Source organism: Arachis stenosperma, chromosome 4 (genome assembly GCF_014773155.1).
Source record: "Arachis stenosperma cultivar V10309 chromosome 4, arast.V10309.gnm1.PFL2, whole genome shotgun sequence".
Classification (NCBI taxonomy): domain Eukaryota; kingdom Viridiplantae; phylum Streptophyta; class Magnoliopsida; order Fabales; family Fabaceae; genus Arachis; species Arachis stenosperma.
In genome coordinates, this window is record NC_080380.1 from 64359567 (window position 1) to 64381785 (window position 22219).

The following is a 22219-nucleotide window of genomic DNA, read 5'->3' on the forward strand; positions in this document are numbered from 1 at the left end:
GCGAACAGGTCTCTGTTTTGTTTCAAGAATTGAGAAAGGTCTTCTTTAAGGTCGTATGGTAGGTTCCTGTTGATGAAAGTATATTCGTCTTTGGTTTGCCCTATTTGTAGTTTTTCCATGTCGCCTTCTGGTTCTAGCCTGGGCTGGCCGTCTTGTCGGGCGTCCAAGTCGGCTAGGAATATCCCAGCCGCGTCGCGAGACTTCATTCGTAAAGCTAGGCTGGTGTTGTCGCATTCTGCTACGAGCTCGCGGTCTCCGTGGATAGTTGGGATGGAGCCGTCTTCCGCTATGTAGGAGGTATTTGGTAAAAATAATGGCAGAGAAGTCATTGATTGTTTTCCTTCCGAGGATGACGTTGTAGGCAGTGGAATCTTTTAGGACCACAAATTCAGAAAGAATTGTCTTCCTTTGATTACCTGTCCCTATGGTGAGGGGTAGGGTGATGGAACCGTCCAATTAGAGGAAGTTGTCCCCAAGTCATGTGAGGCCATTGCGGTGTGTTTGGAGATTTTCATTGCGAAGCCCGAGCTTGTCGAATGCTCCTCGGAAGAGGATGTTGGAGTCTACACCGGTGTCCACCAGTATCCTCCGAACTAGTCCCGTCTCGATCCTTGCCGAGATGACGAAAGGTGCATCTTCGGCCGAGGTGCCGTGTTGGCAGTCCTCGGGTAGGAAGTTTATCGTTTTGTTGGCGGTGGTAAATGGGGCTTGATCTCTGATGGCCAAGACTTTTAGGTCCTTTTTTAGTGTCGATTTTGATTTGCCTGATATGTCTTTGCCTGTGATAACATTTACTATTATGGTCGGGTCATCTTCTAAACTTTCCTTGGGAGGTTGTTTTTGTGTTTTCGGGTTGCGTCCTTCTCTTTCAGGTGACCTGTCCCTTTCTGTGCGTTTTGGTTCTCTGATAATTTTGGCGAACTCTGGGAGCTTTCCGTCTCTTATGGCTTGTTCGAGGGCGTCTTTGAGGTCAAAACAATCTTGTGTCCTGTGCCCGTAACCTCGGTGGTAGTCACAGTAGAGGGTTTTGTTGTGGCCTGTTCTTTCTTTGAGTTGCCGGGCTTTTGGGATGATGCCTCGATCTGCTATCTGGTGGTATATCTTGGTGATGGGGCCATTAGGGGTGTGTAATTAGAGAATTTGCTGATCCTGGGTGGTCGGTTTGTGTTTGTTGGTTTGGGGTGTTCCCTTAGGCCTTCTCTGGGTGGATTATGCTAAGGAGTCGGGTTGCCATGTTTGGTGTTGTTGTGTTGCCGTTTGTTGGCGGCGACGACCTGGCTGACCTCCTCGTCGTTTACATAATCTTTGCCGACGTTTTGGATCTCGTGCATGGACCATACTGGTTTGGTGGTAAGGTGTTTGCGGAAGTCTTCGTTCATGAGTCCGTTTGTGAGGCAGAGGCTTGCAACCGAGTCTGTGAGCCAGTCGATTGTTAGGCATTCGTCGTTGAATCAGTCGAGATACTTTCTTGTGGATTCGTCGTGTCTTTGCGTGACTCCTTATAGGCTGATTGGGTGTTTGGCCTTGGTGATTCTGGTGGTGAATTGGGCCATGAACCTCCGTGATATGTCGCGAAAGCCGGTTATGGATTCGTTGGGGAGGGCATTGAACCATTTGATTGCTGGTCCAGACAGGGTCACCGGGAAGGCTCTGCATCGGACGGTGTCGGTGGCGCCTTCTAGGTTCATTCTGGCTTCGAATGTTGTTAAGTGTTCCTGGGGGTCTTTGGCTCCATCGTATTTCATGTCCGTGGGTTTATCAAATCCTTTGGGGAGCTTTGCTTTCAAAATTCTCTCTGTGAAGCGGGTAGCTCCCATTATCACATGGTCGTTTCTTGCGTGTTTGGTTTCTCAGTATCGTCGGTCGTCGTCCGTGTGAGCGGAATCGCGAGATATGCTGCGGTCGTATCTTTTTCTGTATCTTCGTTCTGGAGATCTGTTACGTGAGGTGCTTCTATCATGCCTCTTGGCGTGTCGCCGTTCTGGCGACCTGCCGTGGCGGGACCTGGATCTAGAGGTTGCGTGACTTCCGTGTTCGGTGTTGTGCCTTTCTTTGTTGGTAATCCGACCTTCGAGTTCCTGTACTCTGTGACAGAGTTCTTGGATTATTTGTGCTGACTTATCTTCCGGATTCTCGAGATTCCAAATCTTGGCGGGGTTGTTTTCTTTGTTATGGACGGTGCTTGCTATCCTCCCTTGGAGTATGGCCTCTTGATGTTCCGGAGTAGGGTTCCGTGTTCGGGAGTTATCTTGGTGGCTTATGGAATGCTCTTCATGTTCATCCGCCATTCCGACTTCACCGGCGTAAGTTCCCCATAGACGGCGCCAATGTACTGGATATCTCCGGTACGGGTTGAGAGATGGATCGGAAACTTGCGGGTCGAGGCGGATTGGAGGATTGTTTGACTGGAGCAACGGGGGGTGGTACCTGCAAAGACACTCCGACGCTCAAGTTAGAATGGATCTAAGAGGTAGAAGGTGTGAGGAAGTGATCAATACCTGGAGGGATCTGGGCCCTCTATTTATAGGTGATGGTAGCTATCTTATCTTATCCTCTTTGGCTAAGATAGGGGAGACATTTGAATTTGAATGTTGGTTAGGAGTTCTAGCGGGCTGGTTTCGGGCCTTCTAGAAGGGTAAAGTAGGTCGGACCCGGGTAATCGGGTTCGGGAATCACTCCCGGCGTAGGATCCGTGGGTCGAATTCGTAACACAACTCTATAACATTGAAGTAAATAGCAATGGAGATGTAGAAGACGACATAGTAGTGCAACGTGGCGAATCAAAGGTCGGTGACAAAAACAATGGTGCCTACCTAGCTATGATGGTATCTAGTTCCCATGCTAAGGTCAAGCAGGGGACAAGATAACTCAATTTCTTGGGAGAGGAGTTTACTTTTCTTACACTATAGAAAAAAAATATTAATTACCATAGGATATGTCTGCAGATTACAATAAAAAATATCCCACAGAAAAAGCCTTGATAGAAAAATGTTATCAGCTGATTTTTATATCCGATGCAAAAGTTTTAAATGTTACAAGTGATTTTTTTTATCACAAACAAATATTTTTATTTGACAAATTATTTAAATGTTAACTCTAAATTTGACCATAGTATGTGACAAAATCTCCATTTTTAAATAAATAATAATAATTACCATCGGATTATCTCACACTAAATCTGATGATAAATAATAAATTTTATTTTTTAAACTAATTTCTATTTAGATATATTATATATTTATATTTAAAATTTTTTAATATAATGCATTATTATTAAACACACGACAAAATAAATAGTATTTTATATCAAAAACAATAAAATTTTAATAATACAAACCAAGGAGTATGAAATCAATAAAGTGTCGAATGATAAGTGTACTAAGAAAACAAATGAGGCTAAAGTCGACATAGTCATCTGCATCGTCCTTAGGCCCATCCCCTTCCTTTTGCAGGGTAGGATATATTGGTGCTGATGATGAACCCCCCTCATGCGGAGTTGCTAACTACACAAGCTAGGTGATAGTAGATGGTGACATCTTCTATCATCTTGCAAATTTTCTCTCGGTCCCTCAAGATTTGGCATGGGCTACCACAAAGATCTATCTAACCTCATTGACCATCGACTCATGTTCATCCAGGCAAGCAAGTAAGATACGACTCCTATCCTTAACTTCATATAAGTGGCAACCTTAATCATCCAATCTTGCGTAGGGTTGTGAATTTGCTTCATATATAACTCTGCGACAATCTCTTGAGAAGGTGGAAGTGCATTTGTGGCTATGGTGGACGCTTCCAAAGGACCCCATGGAAGAGTGCTGACAAAGAAGGAAAACTTTTCGTGAATGCAGTTTTTGTATGACTCTCCAAGAGTATGCAGCCAAACTGCATTCAGATCCACTTGCATAGTATAACACTTTAGCACTCAAAGCTTTATGCTTAAATCATAAATTAGAGGTGATGGTGAGGTATTACGATATCTAAAAGAAAAATACATATATAGGTAGATTTAAAAAGAAGTTTAACTAGGAGTCTTGACAAAAATTTGAACAAAACAGAAATAAAAAGTCGCTTCACACTCGAACGGTTAAGAATAAAACGCGTAGATAATAGTGAAACAGAAGGAACATAATACATATGGTATAAGAGTTTCAAAAGAAATACATATTAACAAGTTCCAGACTCGACTTGCGAAGCAAAGACCAGCCAACAATATTTACATATATATAAACTAGCTAGGTACACCATAAAAAGTCCCCAAAACGTAGATCTTCGCTTTCAGAGAGTCTCCAGCATGTTCAGTGAGGCGCCTCATGTCTTGTATCTGAAAAACAAAAGAATACGTATGAAATGAGAATCGAGAGTTCTCAGTATAGTAATAGTACTTAAATAATTAAGATATAAGGCCCTGGAAAGCTCAAATTATAGTAATTACATCAAAGGATTCTCGTCTAACTCTTCGTTTTTTGTTCTCTGCAAACCTCCCAATCATCAAGTGGAACAACCCTCAGCGTCACCTTTACCAGCATGAGGGATCCCTCATAAACAAATTTACAAGACAAACAAAGAAAACACATATATGGATAGTAGATACAGTAAATATATCAAGTAGCAGCTAATCACAGTTAGACAGGTAAGCAAACTAATACAAATGCACACTCAAACAAAACATACAAGTACACATGATGCATGTCTGTCCTTTGGCTAATAATATCATCAGTCAGTTGACATGTCCGGTAGCAAACCCTGGACAGTCCTTGCGTGTACGCATCTCCAATAGTCTATGCATATATATAATCATTCATTTATCGTCTCATTGGAGAAATCCGGGGAGTTAAAGTGCCAAGACACATCTTGCGACAGAGGGTATCGAGTCTCAAACTAGAGTAAGTGGGGGCAAACCAATCCATCTACCTAAGAAAACTCGTGTCTCAGATAATTTAAATGCATATGCCATCTGGATCTTTAAATCATAATTCATCAATAACATCATCACCCTTATTCATATCTCATACAATCATAATTCATCATTATCATCACTATCCTTATTCATATCTAATATAACTTTACCCATGCCTCATTAATTCAATTATTCACTTCACAAATCTTTCTCAATGTCGGCCTAACTCCCTCAATAAGTTTGCTCTCTTTCCCAAGCTTAACACTAGCTATCAGACCTTAAACAGGAGTTACAGAGGTTTGAAAAGTTAGAGGAATGGTTGAAAAATTAAAAAATACAACTTTGGCAAAACAGGCTGGTCATGCGTACGCATGCCACCCACGTACACAAAAATTCGAAAATTTACATTACCGCATACGCGAGACATGAGCTCATGAGGCAGGGAGCAATCCTCACGTCACGTGGCACTACCACATACGCAAGATTGCGGATTTCACAATGCCGCGTACATGAGACCGTGTCCGCATACGCGAGATTTCTAAGTAGAGGCCAATACCCGCGTTGCGTGACACTGTTGCATATGAAAGCATGTCAAATTTGCCAAAAAGCTGTTAAGTTCAAAAAATAATTTTTTCACACTGGTTCAGAATTCAAAGTCCACAAACTTACCGACAAGTGCACCGGATCGTATCAAGTAATACCTCAGGTGAGTGAGGGTTGATCCCACGAGGATTGATAGACCGAGCAACGATAGTTGACTGATTCACTTAGTCAGGCAGGCAGAAAATGGTGTTTTAAGGTTCAAAAGCATTAAACAGTAATTCATAGAGTAAGAATAAAGCAAACAGTGAAATTTGTGTGAAAAGATAGTTAAGATTTAAGAGTTATTTATTCTTCCGAATTAATATTTCTTACCAACTATTTCAATTATGTAAGATTCATTTCATGGCAAACTGTAATTAACTAAACCCTAATTCCTTAGTGATTTAGTCTTCTCTAACCTAATCAACCACCAATTCCCTAGTCACTTAATATAGATTAGAGGGTTAGGTTCAGTTTGAGTTTATTAGCCACAAAAATCCTAATTACCCAAATATACGGGGATTATATGTCACGTATCCCATTAAGTCTAAGCAATTAGTAGTCAAGGAGGAGTTTACTTTCAAACTAGTATTCAAGTGAGATAATGTTTCCAAGAATCAACAAGAGTTCATATAGAATAAGAGTGATTTTCCAATACACTCAAATTCATAGGACGAAGAACGAAAGTAATTCTTGAAATTAAATCAATACATTAATTAAAATAGAGTGACAATAGTATCAATCCATAGAATAAACTACGCTCCTAACCTTAACCAAGGAGGTTTAGTTGCACATGACTCAGAGAGAAAAACTTGGGTTCCAAGGTGTGTAAAAACTAGAATGAGGTTGAAGAGAAAAGAGACAAGAGATGATGAGAGCCAGAAGAGCTAAATCTTTTTTCTTTTATATCTAACCTGATTTGATTTCAAAATAAAATAGAATAATCACTACTAAAGCCCAAAAGATTGTGTTTGGGAATAAAAATAACTAAAACGAAATAAAATAAGATAAATATGACCCAAATCTAACTAATGAAGCCCTTTCCTTAAAGTTGGATCCGCACTGCTGGCGCTAAATGCTAGAATCGCCATTTAGTGCTCCTGGAGATAGTAAGCTTCTAGTTGTTGCTATCTTCCTGGTACTAAACGCTAGGTTCGGTGTTTAACGCCCCTCGAGGCAGTGGCTTGGGCGCTGGTTACGAGGAACCTAGCACTAAACTCTGAGTTGTGGCATTTAGCGCCATGATGTCAGAAGAGAAGTATAGACTATTATATATATTGGAAAGCTCTGGAAGTTGGCTTTCTAATTCTGCTGTAACTACGTCAATTGGACCTCTATAGCTCAAGTTATGCTCGATGGAGTGCGAAGAGGTCAGGGTTGACAGTATCCAGTTTCTTTCTTTTTCATCTGCACGAACTCTGTCAAACTCACCCGAATCTTTCTTGAAATTAAAAAAATCATGCGCCTGAAAGTAGCATCAAAATAGGCTTCAAACACTAAAATCTAAATAAAACTGAATAAATTCACATCTAAAATAATAAGAAAATATAGAAAAGATGTTCAAGCATCACACACCAAACTTCAAATGCGTATAATTTTTTCGTAAAAAAACATTTTTAGTCTATTCTTTAGATGTTATAAACTTCACAGACCCAATTTTTATTCAAGACAAGTTTTACAATATTTGGGGGTCCAGAAGCCATGTTATGGCCCGTCAAAGTTGGTCAAAAATAGGTTTTTACCAAAAGTTATAAATCCTATAGTTTTCCAAAACTCTCAATACAAACCAAACCAATCACAACCAAAATCAATCCCAATCATTCACATACATCATCAAATATTTGTCTACTACTTATCAATCACCCAGACACCAAAGTTATTAAACATCCATTATATCAAGTCATCATTATACTCATGATACATCAAAAATATACACATTTAATACACCAAATCCAATAATTCAGAGCATTCAAGTTTAACTTATGGCAATTAGCCTAAGTTTTCATGCAACGTTATATATTAACTACAAGAAATGGAAACCATACCTTGACCGATTTCTCCCTAAGCTCAAAACACCTCAAAACCCTCCTCTTCATAAGCTTTCAAGCTAACACAAGTTTTCAGCCACAAGAGTTCCAATCCAAGCACACCACTTCACCAATTTGACTTCAATTCACATGGATTCAATCTAATTTCATATAATTTCATACAAAACTACCAATTTCAATACCTAAACTTCATAAAATTAAAGAATTCAAAGGGATAAGAGTTCCTCACCTTTACTCATTGAGCACTTCGATGAAACCCATCTATATCTTACACTAGAGTACACCTAAACTATCAAAAGCATAAACTTACTAAATACCCAAGAACCAAAATCATGAAAATGAAAGAAGTGGAGAATTGGGTGAGAAATTCGAGTTTCTTACCACTTTGTTCATATAGATTTAAAGAGCCCGACGAGGTGAATGCGTGGCCGCAAACGGTACAGCGATCAGAGCTCCGAATTGAGAATTATGATTGATAGAAGACTAAATTAAAAAATGGAAGTTAGGGTTCTTTCTCAAATCTCTCTCTCAGCATGTTTCATTGTGAATAAAGGGGAAGAGTGGCTGATTGGGTTTAAATGTGTTGGGTCTTGGGTCCAGTACGGGCCTAGTTCAATCAATTTAGCTCGTTGCCCAACTTTGGGCCAAAATATTTAAAATTAATGTTTTAATTTGTATTTTAAATATTTTTACTTTTTCAAATCATAAAATTTATTTCCTAATATTTTTGGTTCATAATTAATTTATTAGTTTATTATTTATTATTTTATTGAATTTTACACATAAAATTTTTGAATGTTGCCTTCCTCAACACTCTGCTAGGATTGCTGGGTTGTGGTCTCCATGTTTTGTATAAATTTGTCATAGGTAATAAAAATATATTTTTGTCATCAGATTGAAATAAATAATATTTGAAATATTTTTTTAAAAAATTGAGTCTTATATACAAACGATAAGACTTTTCATTCACTCATAGAGCCTTGTTCTCCTTTCTGATCTAGAGATGTCTGAAGACTTCAAAGTTAGTTGACTTATATTTTAATTCCTTTGTTTGCACATAGTCCAAAAAACTTAGAAAAATAAAAATTGGTTTAATTAAATAATACAACACTAACTTTCTTTTGGTTGATGCAATGGTTGTTAAGCCCCCTACAGTGCAAATAGCCTCCCTTGGTAGACATCATGTTCATGTTCATAGTTTGGAGGTGGTTGAATTTTGAATCACTGCCTAGTGGCATCTTAACTCCTACTTTAAATCAGAGTGCAACCACATTGTGGGCTCTTCTTTCCCATTATGGATATCCGAAAGCATTTGTTGAAATGATCGACCACAATAATAGTCAAATGCCTTCCTTATGTATAGTTGGTGTATATAATCCCATTTGAAGTCCCGTACATATTAAGTAAAATTACAATAATTAAATTGCTATTAAGTTTAATTTAACTCTCCACTTTTCAAACCATTTATCAAATGACATTACCCGAGTCGCTGCATTATATAGAAGGGAACTAGATATGAGAAAAGCTGTCATTGTTTGTATACATATAAAACTTATTAATGGCAGTGATATGAGGTGATATATTGTGTACATATACAAATTATTACCCAATAGCTGTGCTCGAGCTTTATAGCTGAACCATGGTGTCTTCGTTTGTTATAGATGCCTTTGACATGTCTGTAGGTAGGGGGAGGCATTAACTAGTCTATGGAAGAGGTAGGTGGAGTAGGAGATGTCCACTCCGTGTAAGCATAAGGGGAGAGGAGAAGAGGACCAATATAGTTCGAGTTAGGAATAATGAGAAATGGTTGCGAAAAAGGTGCCGATGATGTGGTTGGTTAAGGAGGAATTAAGGTAAATGGTGTTGGGGAGGCAGTTGTTGGAGTATCAGGGATAATCATCACCCTACACCTACCTAGTCCTCGAGCACTACCTAGATTGCTACCAACCATTATTTTTATATGAATAAATAAGCATTTTATTATCAAGTTAACATGACATAAATAATATACATAAGGATAAACATATGCAGTGAATCGAAATTATTATTAGTTAAAGAGTAAAGTATCATTTTTGTCTCCAACATTTGGGATAAGTCCTATTTGTATCCATAACATTTAAATCCTCCTATTTGTATCCCTAACGTTTGTAAAAGTGATTCAATGTTATCCTGCCGTCAATTACACATATGAGCTTTAGTTTGAGTTTTGAAAATCTCTTCTTCATTTTAAAATACAAATGTCTATGATAGAATCGATAATCCACTTCGAAAAACATATCATCAAAAGTTGAAACTAATTCCTGCAACATTTATATAATTCACTTTTCTATGAATATAATTGAACCTAAACACAAATAGTGGGTACAATATAAAAATTGAATACATCCAACTGAGACCTAATTGAGAATGAATACATTCAAGTGAGAATAATTAAAAAATACAATCTAATTTGTTAGTATAATTGATAGTAGGATAACATTAAATTACTTTTATAAATGTTAGGGATACAAATAAGACGATTTAAACATTAGGAACACAAATAGGACTATCCCAAATGTTTGGGGCAAAAATGATACTTTACTCTTTAGTTAAATTTTAATATTATAAAACATGAGCTAGTATCTTAATTCGAAATATAGAGACCATCTTTAGTATTTTTAAAGCAAACTTCATTGTCCAATTCATCTTCATCATCTATCCCTTTCAAAACGTCTATTACTCACATGAAATTATCGATTAAAAGATCAACTTCATCATTTGCTAAAGAGAAACTTACATTGGTCGGAGGATTAGTTTCAACAATTATCTTGTAAGGAATTGGCTCAACAACTTGGTAAGCACTTGAGTTTTGTCCATTACATTCAACTCGACATCGTGGCTTAGTATTAACTATAACCATCTAATTTGATTTGAAAATTCTTGGGTAATACAATTAGTAGTGTACTTGACATGCACTTTGGGGTAGGATGAATGGATTATTTTGATTACTACTATTTATCTCAATAATGTCGTAGTCTTTATGTTTTTGTATTTTATTTTTTATATGTTTGGATCAAATCATTTATATTTAAAAAAAATTGCATACAGTCTAAAAAATACTCTAATTAAATTATGGCATGCAACACCCTATTCCAATTGTTCGTTGATTAGAACGTAATTTATATCCATTGGATCGCTCATGACTTTGCTCACTGGACCTATTTGAGTGTGACTAGTTCAACGTTGGATGTGTTATTAAGGTTATCAAACATAATTCTTGAGCCACATTGAAAATTAAACAAGGGTCATATCAGGATTTTTCTCATGGAATATCCTAAAATTAAAAACCATTTTCAAATTGTATTATATGCTGAGAATGATAAAACCATTTTCAAATTACATTACTTGCATGATAGTATGAAACCTTATCATAAGTTAAGTAGAACGTATAGCTGCATAGCAATTTTTTCCTTCTCATCTAGCCAATAAACATTACTCGCCCCTAAATACCATTGTCAAAAAATATTGGCACATTGGGTTAAATTGAGGATGATTCTCCATGTCATCATTCCTACTAAACGATAAATTGAAACTATTGCGTCACAAAGTGAAAACAACAGAAACATTAATAAAATCGTAAGTTTAAATTTATTTTACAAAATTTTAGTAGAACTTTTCCTTAAATTAAAAGCATCAACTAAAGAATATCCTCATTTTTTTGGGGCAAACAATTTGAGAAACATGAATCAGAATCATGATTACACAAAAATTCTTTATGAAATTTCGACAAGATTTTCCTTTAAATTACAAACAATCCACCAAACAACATTATTTTTGATAGAATAAATAATTTAAAAGTCATGAGTTAACAAGCAATCATACCATCCTAAGAATTTTGTTGCATTCTCTTTATTACTCCGTAATTTGCAATAAACAATGGCTGAAAATGGTTAACTAGTTATTCTGCAATTTCATGGCTTACAAATCTCTCCTATTAAAAATAAGTTTAACCTAAAGTTAATGTTTCTTAAACTTAAATAATTAAGTGATAGAGAACCAGCCTCAGCTCCAAGCAACAACAAAACTACACAATTCAAGTCCTACACGAAACAAAATGCAATTGACAAAAGAGAAATGATCACAATCCTAAAATTTAACTATATTTATTATTTATAATGAAAGATATTTAAAACCAAACAAAGTGGCATTATATTTAACTTTAGAAATAACAGAATATTTTGTTATATATATTTTGTATAGTGAAAGATATTTAAAAAAGAAAATTTGTACACCATATCCTTCCTAATCTGCATTATATATGTAATAGAAATAATAGATAATAGACTGATGGATTAATAGACACACTACCTATAATTCATTTTTTTAGTAAAAATGTATAGGAATAACAAATGGAAATAGTAAAAATAGTAAATAAGTTATAGTATAATTTGAACTAGAGATTTTCTTAATTAGTTTAAAATTTAAAAAATAATAGAAACTATTTATGAAAAAAAGTTATACACCAAATTTCTTTATCATACTGAAGTATATTGAATGTTGCTAAATTTACTGGCAGGTTCTGATGAATACGAGGCCTAAAGTTGATGAGAATGTTAAAGCATAGTCAAAGACGATTCAATAATAAAATATAAATGCTAAGCAGACTAAGATAGAGATGGCTAGCAGAGGAAAGCATTCAATAGTGTGTAAATATCATTGTTCCTTGTACACACAAGAAATATAAATCTCTACCTTCCCCTTCTACTCAAGTCTTTGCCCTATATGTATATTTATATTGACAAAGTTTTAATTATTTTGAGACAAATTAAGCATAGAGAGAAATGACAGACGTTTATTTGAATCCGCATTTTACACATCTGACAATATAATTACCTGTTGATCAAAGATTTTGAGTTTCTGATTTATTTCTAGTATAAATTCATACTCATAACCATAGAAATTAAATTCATATAAATGTGAATGCAACATTTTTTATCTATGGCTACTTATAAAAAGAATCATGTGTTACATGTATATATAGGACTACATATTCAAAACATAACGCTCTAATATGGTTCTCAACTTTTTATACGATAATATATTATTTAACTCCTAAAATTGTTTAATAATAAAGGTCAACTAAGTTTTTACATTATAAATAAATTCGTATTTTTTTGTCTTGACTAGTTTAGTGGTTTAGTGACACATTAATAATGCTCTAATTCTACTATTTTGACATATTGATACCTTGACATCTTTAGTAGTTTTTTAGCATTTCTTTAGTAGTTTTTCTTAGGTTAATTTCGATTTTGTTCGCTAATCTATCTTATTTGGAGTTGTTTTAGAGTGTTGTGTATCCAGGGTGATTTTTAAGAAAACTTAGATGATGAGAAGAAAAGCCAAAATTAGTCAGGAAAGGTGGGCGCAAAGCTCTTGCACGCTAGCACCCAGCCCTCAAGAGGAGAGAAAGGGTAGGTGCCCAGCGCCCAAGAAGAGAGAAAGGGTGGGTGCCCAGCGCCCATGACCAGCGCCTAGCTCCCAAGATTTCTTCATGTCCAGAGCCCCAGCGCCAAGCGACCAACCTTGATGCCCAATGCCTCAAAATAGAACAAAACAATAACTTTCCAATGCCAAGCGCCCAACCTTGGCACCAAGAATCCATGATCAGGAGAAATCCAAAAAGCCTAGGCGCCTAGCACCACAAGCTAGCGCCCAGCTCCCATAAAGAATTAAAGAGGGATGCCAGTGCCCAACATTTGGTGCCAGTGGCCATGCAAAATCAAGGCCCAGTATTCTGTCAAATGGACATGACTCGGCCCACACGCTCTAAGAATTTAAGATTTGATTAAACTTAGTTTAAATTTAAGATATTGTTAGGTTTATCTTATCCTTCTAGAAAAGATAAGACTAGGATTAGTTTAAATTTAAAATTTAGGTTAGGATCTAGATTATAAATAAGCTTGGGACGATCCATCCATCATCCACCATTCATTAGCATATTTCACATTTTTTTCTATTTTTGTTGAGTTTCAAAAAAATAATAACAATAATTGATGATGAGTAACGTTATAATCGTGGGCTGAAAGCCCAAAATGTAAGAATCGCGATTAATTAACCACTTAATTAAAATAAATTAATTGTCCAAAATAGGTTCAAAAATTTAGAATATTAATTAGAAAATTTAAATATGATATTTGGACTCAGTAGATTTTTCTGAGTTGAAAAATGTAATTTTCAGCAGAAAAATGTGTAAAAATGCGTACCGGTAAATTAGCTGGCAGTACCGGCTTAAGTCTGTCTAGTACGGCGTGAGAGTAATAAAAATGTTAGAAAAACTTATGAAAATAACTAAAGTTGAAAACCGGGCGCCAAAGTTGGGCCAAATGGCCAAAAACTCTAACTGGTGAGTTGAGAGAAGAGAGGAGAGGGTTTTACTATTCACATTCATCTTCTTTCGCTTATAATTGAGCTACGGAGCTCCGATTGACGAGCCGTTTGTAGCTACGTGAAGCTCTTGTTGAGCCCATTAATTTTATCTAACCAAAGTGGTAAGAATATCAAAAATTCCTGTCCAGTTTTTCCGCCCTTGTGAAATTTGAATTTTAGGTTTTAGTTTTGAGTGAAATTTTGTGTTTTGATTGTTTAGGTGCTAACAATTAGTGAGGAATTGTTGGATTCACCCCCAATTTCTGTGAATAGGGTAAGGTTTCTCAAGACCCTTGTAGTTTGGTATATTGTGAGTATTAGGTTTTGATTTTATAAAATATATGATGTTAGTTTGAGTATTAGTGCTTGTTGGAGTTGCCTTGGATATTTGGAAGCATTTGGATTGGAATTGGTGGCTTGATTTTGGTTGAAAGATTTTTTGTACTCAAATTTCGGTATTCTGCATATTTGGAATTGGCCAATGTATGGTGTTGGTTTCCTTTATGTAATACGTAATATTTCTGGACACTTAGACTAGTGGACCATAGGATTGGATTAAAATTTATTGTTGATAATTGTGATGTATGATGATTTTGATGATTGTGATGATAATGGTGAATGTTGATATTGAGATAGGATAAGTGATGTTTATGAGTAGTGAGATTATGTTAAAGTTGTTGATGTTGGAACCTTGATGTAGAAATTGTGGAAATTATTGGGTTTATGTGGATGAATTGATTGAGGTAGATGTTGAATCGATTGAGTTGGAATAGAAAGGTAAAGTATAGTATTTGGTAGGGTTGTATGGTGAAATTGAATAGGCTTTGAATTGGTTTGGTTGTGAATTTTGAAGGTTTGAGGACCTAGTGAACTTTTAGTAAAAACTAGTTTTTGGTGAATTTCGACGGATCATATCTTGAGCTAAGGTTTTTGAAATTTATTAAATTTTGTATCAAAGTAAAGATAATTTAAAGAGGTTTAAAACAATATATATTTTGTGGAAATTGAAAATTTTTAGAAGAAGATATGATCGTTGGAAGTTAGTGTCAAAAATCTAAAATTCTGTGATGTTGCAGAATTTGTGATTTTGGTATGTGTGCCCACGCACACTGCTATGCGTGTGCTCTAAACAGGGGCCACATTTTTACTTGTGCGTACGCACACCATTGTGTGCACGTACACCCTGTAAAATTGTGAAAACGTGCGTACACACTCTGGTGCGCACGCATACATAGGGATATGCCTACTGTTGAGAGTGTTTGCACATTATGTGGGCACACACACCTTGCAAAATTTGCATGTTGTGCATACGCACATGCTGGAAAGTGCCTTCTGTTGAGGGTGTTCGCACGTACCCTTGCGTGCACACAAAATGGAAAATTTTACTTTTTGTGCGTACGCACACCTATATGCATATGCACACGTTTGGAAAACTATTATGGGCATGCGCACGCACAACTCTATGCGTATGCACACTGCCCTATTTTTCAATGAAAACTTTGTTTTTAACTGTTTTACCTTCCCGGCAAGCTTGTGGACTGTTGGAGTACTTTTTTGATGAATGAGTATTGGTGGACGAAATTGTGATTCCTATTTTGTGCCTTTTGGCATCATTTGTGAAATTATTCCTTTTAGAAATTGACCTTCTTTCACAACTCCGTTCAACTAACCAGCAAGTGTACTGGGTCGTCCAAGTAATAACCTTACGTGAGTAAGGGTCGAATCCACAGAGATTGTTGGTATGAAGCAAGCTATGGTCACCTTGCAAATCTCAGTCAGGAGGATTAAAGATTTATGGGTTTGAAAATAGAAATAAAATAAGAAAATAAAAAGGGATAGAAACACTTATGCAGATGCATTGGTAGGAATTTCAGATAAGCGGAATGGAGATGCTGTAGAGCTCTCGGACGCCTGCTCTCCCACTGCTTCTACTCAATCCTTCTTACTCCTTTCCATGGCAAGCTTTGTATAGGGGTTCACCATCAGCTGTGGCTACTTTCAATCCTCACGGGGAAATATCCTATGCGGCTGTCACTCGCACAGCTAACCAGTCTGGAGGCATCACCCATGGTTGATAGCTACATCCCATCCTCGCAGTGAAAGCTAATGCTCACGCACTCTGTCACAGTACGGCCAATCACCGGTTGGTTCCCTCCCCTACTGGAATAGAATCCCTCTTTTGCGTCTGTCACTAACGCCCAGCAGGTTACAGGTTTGAAGCACGTCACAGTCATTCATGAACGGAATCCTACTCGGAATACCACAGACAAGGTGAGACTTTCCGGATTCCCAGGATCCTACTCGGAACACCACAGACAAGGTTGGACTTTCCGGATCCAGATAAATGCCGCCATCTATCTAGCTTATACCACGAAGATTCTGTTGGGGAATCTAAGAGATACACATTCAAGCCTTGTTGCATGTAGAACGAAGGTGGTTGTCAATCACGCGCGTTCATCAGTGAGAATAGTGATGAGGGTTATCTAACTCATCACATTCATCATGTTCTTGGGTACGAATGAATATCTTGGAATAAGAATAAGATAGAGATTTGAATAAAAGAAAATAGAACTTCATTAATCTTTGAGGTACAGCAGAGCTCCACACCCTTAATCTATGGTGTGCAGAAACTCCACCGTTGAAAATACATAAGCAAAGGGTTCAGGCATGGCCGAATGGCCAGCCCCCTAAAACGTGATCAATGATCTCCTAAGATGAAGAATAAAACAAAACTGAGACCAAAGATGTCTAATACAATAGATAAGTGTCCTATATATACTAGACTAGCTACTAGGGTTTACATGAGTAAGTATTTGATGCATAAATCCACTTCCGGGGCCCACTTGGTGTGTGCTTGGGCTGAGCTTGATCAATCCACGAGCTGAGGCTTCTCTTGGAGTTGAATTTCGAGTTATTATGTGTTTTGGGCGTTCAACTCCGGATCATGACGTTTTTCTGGCGTTTAACTCCAGAAAGGAGCGTGTACTTGGCGTTCAACGCCAAGTTGCGTCGTCATTCTTCGAATAAAGTATGGACTATTATATATTGCTGGAAAGCCCTGGATGTCTACTTTCCAACGCCGTTGAGAGCGCGCCATTTGGAGGTCTGTAGCTCCAGAAAATCTATTTCGAGTGCAGGGAGGTCAGAATCCAACAGCATCAGCAGTCCTTTTGTCAGCCTTTTTCAGAGTTTTGCTCAAATCCCTCAATTTCAGTCAGAATTTACCTGAAATCACAGAAAAACACACAAACTCATAGTAAAGTCCAGAAATGTGAATTTAACATAAAAACTAAGGAAAACATCCCTAAAAGTAGCTCAAACTTACTAAAAACTATATAAAAACAATGCCAAAAAGCGTATAAATTATCCGCTCATCACAACACCAAACTTAAATTGTTGCTTGTCCCCAAGCAACTGAAAATCAAATAGGATAAAAAGAAGAGAATATACTATAAGGTCCAAAATATCAATGAATATTAATTTAATTACATGAGCGGGACTTGTAGCTTTTTGCTTCTGAACAGTTTTGGCACCTCACTTTTTCCTTTGTAGTTTAGAGGTATTGGCGTCTCTGGGGGAACTTAGAATTTGGGATAGTGTTATTGACTTTCTTAGTTAAGCATGTTGATTCTTGAACACAGCTACTTATGAGTCTTGGCTGTGGCCCTAAGCACTTTGTCTTCCAGTATTACCACCGGATACACAAATGCCACAGACACATAACTGGGTGAACCTTTTCAGATTGTGACTTAGCTTTGCTAAAGTCCCCAGTTAGTGGTGTCCAGAGCTCTTAAGCACACTCTTTAGCTTTAGATCACGACTTTAACCACTTAGTCTCAAGCTTTTCACTTGGACCTTCATGACACAAGCACATGGTTAGGGACAGCTTGTTTTAGCCGCTTAGGCCCTGGATTTAATTTCCTTGGGCCCTCCTATCCATTGATGCTCAAAGCCTTGGATCCTTTATTTTTCGCCATTTTTTTTTTTTGCTTTTTCTTGCTTCAAGAATCAATTTCATGATGTTTTTCAGATCATCAATAACATTTCTCTTTGTTCATCATTCTTTCAAGAACCAACAATTTTAAACACTCATAAACAACAAGATCAAAAGACATATGCACTGTTCATTCATTCATTCAGAAAACAAAAGCATTGTCACCACATCAATATAATTAAACTAAATTCAATAATAATTTCGAAAATTATGTACTTCTTGTTCTTTTGAATTAAAACATTTTTCTTTTAAGAGAGGTGAAGGACTAATGGATTTTATTCATAGCTTTAAGGCATGGTTACATACTAATGATCATGAAGTAGAGACACAAAAACATAGATAAAAACAATAATTAAAAACCGAAAACAGAAAGAAATAAAGAACAAGGAATGAGTCCACCTTTTAGTGGCGTCTTCTTCTTGAAGGACCCATGATATTCTTTAACTCTTCTATGTCCCTTCCTTGCCTTTGTTGCTCCTCCCTCATTGCTCTTTGGTCTTTTCTTATTTCTTGGAGAATGATGGAGTGCTCATGATGTTCCACCCTTATTTGTTCAACGTTATGGCTCAAATCTTCTAAGGAGGTGTTGAGTTGCTCCCAATAGTTGTTGGAAGGGAAGTGCATTCCTTGAGGCATCTCAGGAATTTGTTGATGATGGACTTCCTCATGCACTTCTTGAGGACCGTGAGGTGCTTCCCTTGCTTGCTCCATCCTTTTCTTGGTGATGGGCTTGTCTTCTTCAATTGAGACATCTCCTTCTATGATGACTCCAGCTGAGTAACATAGATGACATATGAGGTGGGGGAAGGCTAGCCGTGCCATGTATGAAGGCTTGTCAGCTATTTTGTAGAGTTCATTAGATATGACTTCATGAACCTCTACTTCCTCTCCAATCATGATGCTATGAATCATGATGGCCCGATCCACAGTAACTTCAGATCGGTTGCTTGTAGGGATGATGGATCTTTGAATGAACTCCAACCATCCTCTAGCTACAGGCTTGAGGTCTAGTCTTCTTAGTTGGACTGGCTTGCCTTTGGAGTCTATTCTCCATTGGGCGCCTTCCACACAAATGTCCATTAGGACTTGGTCCAACCTTTGATTAAAGTTGACCCTTCTTGTGTAGGGGCGTTCATCACCTTGCATCATGGGTAAATGAAACGCCAACCTCACATTTTCCGGACTGAAATCCAAGTATTTCCCCCTAACCATTGTGAGATAATTCTTTGGGCTTGGGTTCATACTTTGATCATGGTTCCTAGTGATCCATGCATTGGCATAGAACTCTTGAACCATCAATATTCCGACTTGTTGCATGGGGTTGGTTATGACTTCCCAACCTCTTCTTTGGATTTCATGTCGGATTTCCGGATACTCATTCTTTTTGAGCTTGAAAGGGACCTCAGGGATCACTTTCTTCTTTGCCACAACATCATAGATGTGGTCTTGGTGGCTCTTGGAGATGAATCTCTCCTTCTCCCATGAGTCGGAAGTGGAAGCTTTTGCCTTCCCTTTTCCTTTTCTTGAGGAAACTCCGGTCTTGGGTGCCATTGATGGTGAATGAAAAATAAAAAGCTTAGGCTTTTTACCACACCAAACTTAAAATTTGCTCGTCCTCGAGCAAGAAAGAAAAGAAGAGTAGAAGAAGAAGAAGAGAATATGGTAAAGAGGGAGAAGAGTGGGTTCGGCTATATGAGAGAAGAAGGGGTTTGTGTTGTGTGAAAATGAAGAAGAAAGGAAAGGTATTTATAGGGAGAGGGGGGGTTGGGTTTCGGCCATTTTGGGTGGGAAAGGGTGGAAAATTGAATTTGAATGTAATGGAGGTAGGTGGGGTTTATGGGGAAGAGGGGTTGATGTGAATGGTGAATGGGGTAATTGGGAAGAGGAATTGAGGTGATAGGTGAAGATTTTTGGGAAGTGTGACATTAAGAATGAGATTTGGATTAGGAGAGTGTGATTAGGATTAAAAGAAAAGGTAGGTGGGGATCCTGTGGGGTCCACAGATCCTGAGGTGGGGATCTTGTGGGGTCCACAGATCCTGAGGTGAAAAGAAATACCATTCCTTCACCCTATAGGCATGTAACATGCCTTCATGCAACATTCTGGCGTTCAAACGCCCATTGATGCTAGTTCTGGGCGTTAAACGCCCATGTTATGCATGTTTCTGGCGTTGAACGCCAGTTTCATGCTTGTTTCTGGCGTTCAGCGCCAGATTGTCCTCTGTGTGCGCAACCTGGCGTTTAACGCCAGGTTGTTGCTTGTTTTGGGCGTTCAACGCCAGAAAGATGCTCTGTTCTGGCGTTGAACGCCAGAAAGATGCTCCTTCTGGGCGTTGAACGCCAGCCCGTGCGTCCTCCAGGGTGAAAAATTTTTTTCTTCTGTTTTTGATTCTGTTTTTAATTTTTTTTTGATTTTTTCGTGACTCCTCATGATCATGTACCTAATTAAACACAAAAATAACAAAGAAACAAAATAAAATAAAATTGGATAAATAAAATTGGGTTGCCTCCCAACAAGCGCTTCTTTAATGTCAATAGCTTGACAGTGGCTCTCATGGAGCCACAAGGTGATCAGGTCAACTTAAGTGTGGTATTCCCAACACCAAACTTAGAGTTTGGATATGGGGTTTGGACACCAAACTTAGAGTTTGGTTGTGGCCTCACAACACCAAACTTAGAGTTTGACTGTGTGGGCTCTTCTTGACTCTGAACTGAGAGAAGCTCTTCATGCTTACTCTCTTTTGTCACAGAGGGATGGCCATGTGTCTGAAACACAAGGTAGTCCCCATTCAATTGAAGGACTAACTCACCTCTGTTGACATCTATCACAGCTCCTGCTGTGGCTAGGAAAGGTCTTCCTAGGATGATGCATTCATCATCTTCCTTCCTAGTGTCTAGGATTATGAAATCAGTGGGGATGTAAAGGCCTTCAACCTTTACTAGCACGTCCTCTATTGTTCCATAAGCTTGTCTTATTGACTTATCTGCCAATTGTAATGAGAACAAGGCAGGTTGTACCTCAATGATTCCCAGCTTCTCCATTACAGAGAGTGGCATTAGATTTATCCCTGACCCCAGATCACATAGAGCTTTTTCAAAGCTCATTGTGCCAATGGTACAAGGTATTAAGAATTTGCCAGGATCTTGTTTCTTTTGAGGTAGAGTTCTCTGAATCCAGCATCTAGTTCACTAATGAGCAAGGGAGGTTCACTTTCCCAAGTCTCATTACCAAACAGCTTGGCATTTAGCTTCATGATAGCTCCTAAATATTGAGCAACTTGTTCTCCAGTCACATTTTCATCCTCTTCAGAGGAAGAATATTCTTCAGAGCTCATGAATGGCAGAAGGAGATTTAATGGAATCTCTATGGTCTCTAGATGAGCCTCAGATTCCTCAGGATCCTTAATAGGAGACTCCTCCTTGCTTGAGGGACGTCCCAGGAGGTCTTCCTCACTAGGATTTTCGTCCTCCTCCTCCTTGGTGCATTCGGCCACTTTGATTAAATCAATGGCCTTGCACTCTCCTTTTGGATTTTCTTCTGTATTACTTGGGAGAGTACTGGGAGGAGTGTCAATGACTTTCTTACTCAGCTGGCCCACTTGTGCCTCCAAATTTCTAATGGAGGATCTTGTTTCATTCATGAAACTGAAAGTGGCTTTTGACAGATCAGAGACTATATTGGCTAAATTAGAATTATTTTGTTCAGAGTTCTCTGTCTGTTGCTGAGAAGATGATGGATATGGCTTACTATTATTCAGCCTATTACGTCCACCATTGTTAAAACCTTGTTGAGGTTTTTGTTGATCCTTCCAGGAGAAATTTGGATGATTTCTCCATGATGAGTTATAGGTGTTTCCATAAGGTTCACCTAAGTAATTAACCTCTGCCATGGCAGGGTTCTCAGGATCATAAGCTTCTTCAGAAGCTGCCTCTCTAGTATTGTTGGATGCATGTTGCAGTCCATTCAGATTTTGAGAGATCATGTTGACCTGTTGAGTCAACACTTTGTTCTGAGCCAATATGGCATTCAGAGCATCAATTTCAAGAACTCCTTTCTTCTGAGGTATCCCATTGTTCACGGAATTTCTCTCAGAAGTGTACATGAACTGGTTGTTTGCAACCATGTCAATGAGTTCTTGAGCCTCTTCAGACGTTTTCTTCAGGTGAATAGATCCACCTGCAGAATGGTCTAGTGACATTTTCAAAAATTCAGAGAGACCATAATAGAATATATCTAATATGGTCCATTCTGAAAACATGTCAGATGGACATCTCTTGGTCAGCTGCTTGTATC

The 22219-nt window shown here is 37.9% G+C and overlaps 1 protein-coding gene across 4 annotated transcripts in view; it reads left to right on the forward strand.

Moving 5' to 3' along the window:
• Positions 1 to 12411, forward strand: part of LOC130976623 (transcription factor HY5-like) — a 31183-nt gene extending 18772 nt beyond the window's left edge. For 2 of the 4 annotated variants that reach the window (XM_057901532.1, XM_057901533.1), the window contains exon 4: positions 12083 to 12411. In XM_057901532.1, the coding sequence (XP_057757515.1) occupies positions 12083 to 12130 (48 nt within the window). In that variant the 3' untranslated portion in view covers positions 12131 to 12411. Of the gene's footprint in view, positions 1 to 3452; positions 3520 to 12082 lie in introns of those variants that run through there. The other 2 variants (XR_009084721.1, XM_057901534.1) reach the window with 2 other exon arrangements.
• Positions 12412 to 22219: the final 9808 nt, after the last annotated feature.